This window comes from Myotis davidii, unplaced genomic scaffold (assembly GCF_000327345.1).
Source record: "Myotis davidii unplaced genomic scaffold, ASM32734v1 scaffold143, whole genome shotgun sequence".
Classification (NCBI taxonomy): Eukaryota; Metazoa; Chordata; class Mammalia; order Chiroptera; family Vespertilionidae; genus Myotis; species Myotis davidii.
The window spans coordinates 3,907,254-3,910,840 of record NW_006294876.1 but is presented as its reverse complement, the minus strand read 5'-3'; the positions used below and the strand labels follow the sequence as shown (position 1 = coordinate 3,910,840).

At 37.4% G+C, this 3,587-nt stretch overlaps 1 protein-coding gene across 1 annotated transcript in view; it reads right to left on the bottom strand.

The window, feature by feature from the left end:
• Positions 1–6: 6 nt before the first annotated feature.
• Positions 7–3,587, bottom strand: part of DNAH5 (dynein, axonemal, heavy chain 5) — a 190,913-nt gene continuing 187,332 nt past the window's right edge. The window contains exon 78 of the mRNA XM_015567634.1: positions 7–1,302. Within this exon, the coding sequence (XP_015423120.1) occupies positions 1,151–1,302 (152 nt within the window). The 3' untranslated portion in view covers positions 7–1,150. The remainder of the gene's footprint in view (positions 1,303–3,587) is intronic.

Genomic DNA, 3,587 nt, shown 5'->3' with positions numbered 1-3,587 from the left:
TCCCTATTTTTTTCTTCTAATCATTATATTTTTTAAGTCAACAGAAACCTTTACCGTGCTATCACGACTGGTTTTTATTCCATGTTATTGTCTAAATACATTTTACAGTTATAATCACAGTACTCAATATTTTGTTAACTATCTTTAAGTTAATATGTGCTTACCATTTCTATATTATTAAATGTTTAATATTGCTGTTCATGGCTGCCTAATATCTCCTAATTTCCTTAAACATAGCCTGAGTATTGAACATTTAGGGTATTTTTCATTTATTTCTGTTACTGAATACATTTTTGCACATGAATTTGTTAGGTCTTTTAAATGGTTTCCTTAGTATAGATTTCCAAGAGAGAAAATAAGAACCAAAGCCTATGAACCTTTTTATGGCTCTTTCTGAGCTTAGTTAATTATTTTACAAAAAGGATGGGTCAATTTACATTGCTCTAGGAGTCTTGATTGAATCATTTGACAAAGACTTCACCACAACTTACTTCTAGCTTTCATTTTTTTTCTTATAACAGATATCAATTAGTATCTCATGATTAATTATCAGTGGAGTTGAACATGATTCTATATGTTCATTCTTCAGGATTACATGAATTGTGTATTCACCCAATCACATTCTTATCCCAGTCTTCTATTTCCTTCTATTTTTTAAGAGGTCTTTTTTTTAATTGGCTGCTTGAGCCGTGAACATAAATCTCTCAACCTGACCTAAATGCAAAAGGCAAATAAAGCAACATCAGCACAAACTTGCCGTGTCACCTTAGAGAACGGGGCTGTCACCAGAAGCACATTAACAGAAGAATAATCCTTTCAAGGAAAATACCATCTCCTCAACCTAGTCAGTCCTTAGACTTCAAGGAGGAAAAAATATATTACTGTGGATTTGAGGGCCACGCTTCATTAGGAAGTTGTAAATTTTACTTTTAAATCTCCAAGCAACTTTTCAGCAAACACAGTGATAGGTCATTAATGATGAAACCGGTTAAATGTAATTAAGCATCCGACTGAGGAGAAGGAAACCCTATGCAGCTCATTAATCATGATCAACCAGATTTACACAGTGTTCATTGCTCATAGAAGATAAAGGGTCTGGTCATCTGTATGTTGCATTTTCCAAAGTACTGGGTGGGGGACAAGCCCCATATTACTTGACATCACAGAGGAGGGCGACCCCACGGAGCACCCAGTGTTCAGGAGTCTGGGCCGTCCTGAGGTCCACAGCAGCGATGTAATTCAAGTCCGTTCGGACTGGCTTCTTGTAGATGGGACAGGAGTAAAACCGAGGATCTCTTAGAGCTATAAAAAATTCATAAAGGAAAAAAAGTGGTGAGTTTCTAATTTAAGTAACCCAAACAGTGCAGAGCCAAATGGGGGCATAATGAAGGTGGTTCCAGAAGAGATGGGTTTGGTATAATGAGGGAAATTCTCCTTGGAGTCAGTCAATCCCTAGATGGGAAGAAGACGCAGCTGTAGGTGGCCAGTGGGTATGACAAGATGCCCAGGCATAAACAGGTTTTCCCCACTGGACTCTTGTCCCCTGTCGGTGACAGTAACTCCTGCCCATGTACCATGACCATAAGCCTCCCACTGCTTCCTCCCTCTCCTTTCTGTCAATTCCATTTAGGATTACATGAATTGTCCATTCATCCAATCACATTCTTATCCCAGTCTTCTGTTTCCTTCTATTTTGTAAAAGGTCTTTTTGTAATTGGCTGCTTGAGCCGTGAACACAATTCCATTGCCCTTCACCCTTTCTCCTTTACTTCCCTACCACATTTTGTGCTCTCACCACCCCCCCAACTTCCCCCGCGCACTGCCCCCAGTGTTTCCTCAGAGCTTGCGTTTGGCAAGAGGCACTTTTTAATCAGACAGCCAGAACCAATCCTCACTACCATTTCATTATTGTTATTGTTATTATTATTATTATTATTATTATTATTATTCCAAAATCCTGTCTTCAACCCTCTGTGCCACAGTCCAAACCACATTGGAAATCACAGGACAGAGGGTGCTTCCCACGCCTGCCAGGTGGTGTGAGTTCTCCATGTTTGTGGAGAAATAAAAGGGGCTGTGGAGCAGAGAGTCATGGCTGAGTCCAGCTTCCTGCGATTCAATCTACACTTTTGAAGTGGAGGAGAGAGTATCCAAAGCCACACATGCCATGAAAGACATGTGGCTGGCCACCCTTCACAGAACCTCTTTAATGCATTTATCCCTAACCAAAGGCTCACTTCCTCTCCACCCTTGGAAACCCCATAATCAGGGACAGATTCAGGTCTTGTGGGGCCATAAACATACAAATTAGGGGAAAGGGCTCTTTAAGAAAAAGAGTACAAATTTACAAGTGCATATCTAGACTTTGGAAGGAGACTCTTGCATTGAGTAGCCTTGGAATTTAAGCTTCATTAGCTGTTTGTTAAGTCCACTCTTCCCAGGATACTTTATCTGTACATCTTAGAACATCCATCTCAGGAAGCAGGGTATTATTTCCCCTTCTCTTCCAGATTATAAATTTCTTCAGGACAGAAGTTGTGTCTGCACCCATCCTTGTACTCCTCTGGAAGGCTAATATTATAAATGACCCTCATATAACTACTGAGATGAAAGCACATTTAACTAAGAGAATAACTTTGCTTTGGTGAATTAGTGTTACAAACATGAGTACTGATACATGAAGACAGTAACTTTTTAAATGCAATGTTAATATAACAAAGTGACTGAATTTATGTCGCCAAACTAACTTCCTCAATAATTTAGCTTTTCTTAACATGTTATAAAAACAAAGCACTATCAGAAATTATCTCATTTGTTGACCCAAGAAAACCTTCACCCTGTTGTGCCATGTGTTTTTATACCTCCACTTAATTAATGTTATTGGAAGAAGTTAAATAGTTGAATATGATAGCATTATAGATGTTTCAATACAAGATAAATATTCTAAAGTAATAATTCTTAACCAGGGGTAATTTTACTCCCAGGGGGGTGACTTGCCAATATCTGGACACATTTTCACTTATCCCAACTAGGGAGGTACTCAAGGCATCTAGTGGGTAAAGGTCAGGGATTCTGCTAAAATCCTATAATGCATAGGGCAGCCCCTCACAACAAAGAGTTATCTATACCAAAAATGTCAGTAATACCACAGTTGATAAACCCCGCTCTAAACAGATATTTTACAGTACTTTAAAACTATGTGTTTGTTTAATCACATGAAATTAATCATTAGAAACAATCTAAATTAATGTAACATCTAACATTTAAGTCTAGGCATTATTTTTTTAATTACCATGGGAATATCATTAGTAATAATAATTAAGCAAATATATTAATATATGTGTATGACAGTAAACTCATGAAGTGCAATCAATACTAATTCTACTAACTGATATATTTAAACCCTTTAATCCTAGGATCTGTAAACAGAACAAAAACATAACTGCTCATTCTTCTGGATGAAAATTTGACTAACAATCATTTTATAAATCTTGAAGTAAGCCACTGGAGTCTTAGATTTAAACCAAATGATCATTATAATAATTATACCTTGGCAAGAATTTGACTTCTTAGATTTTAATCCCCAG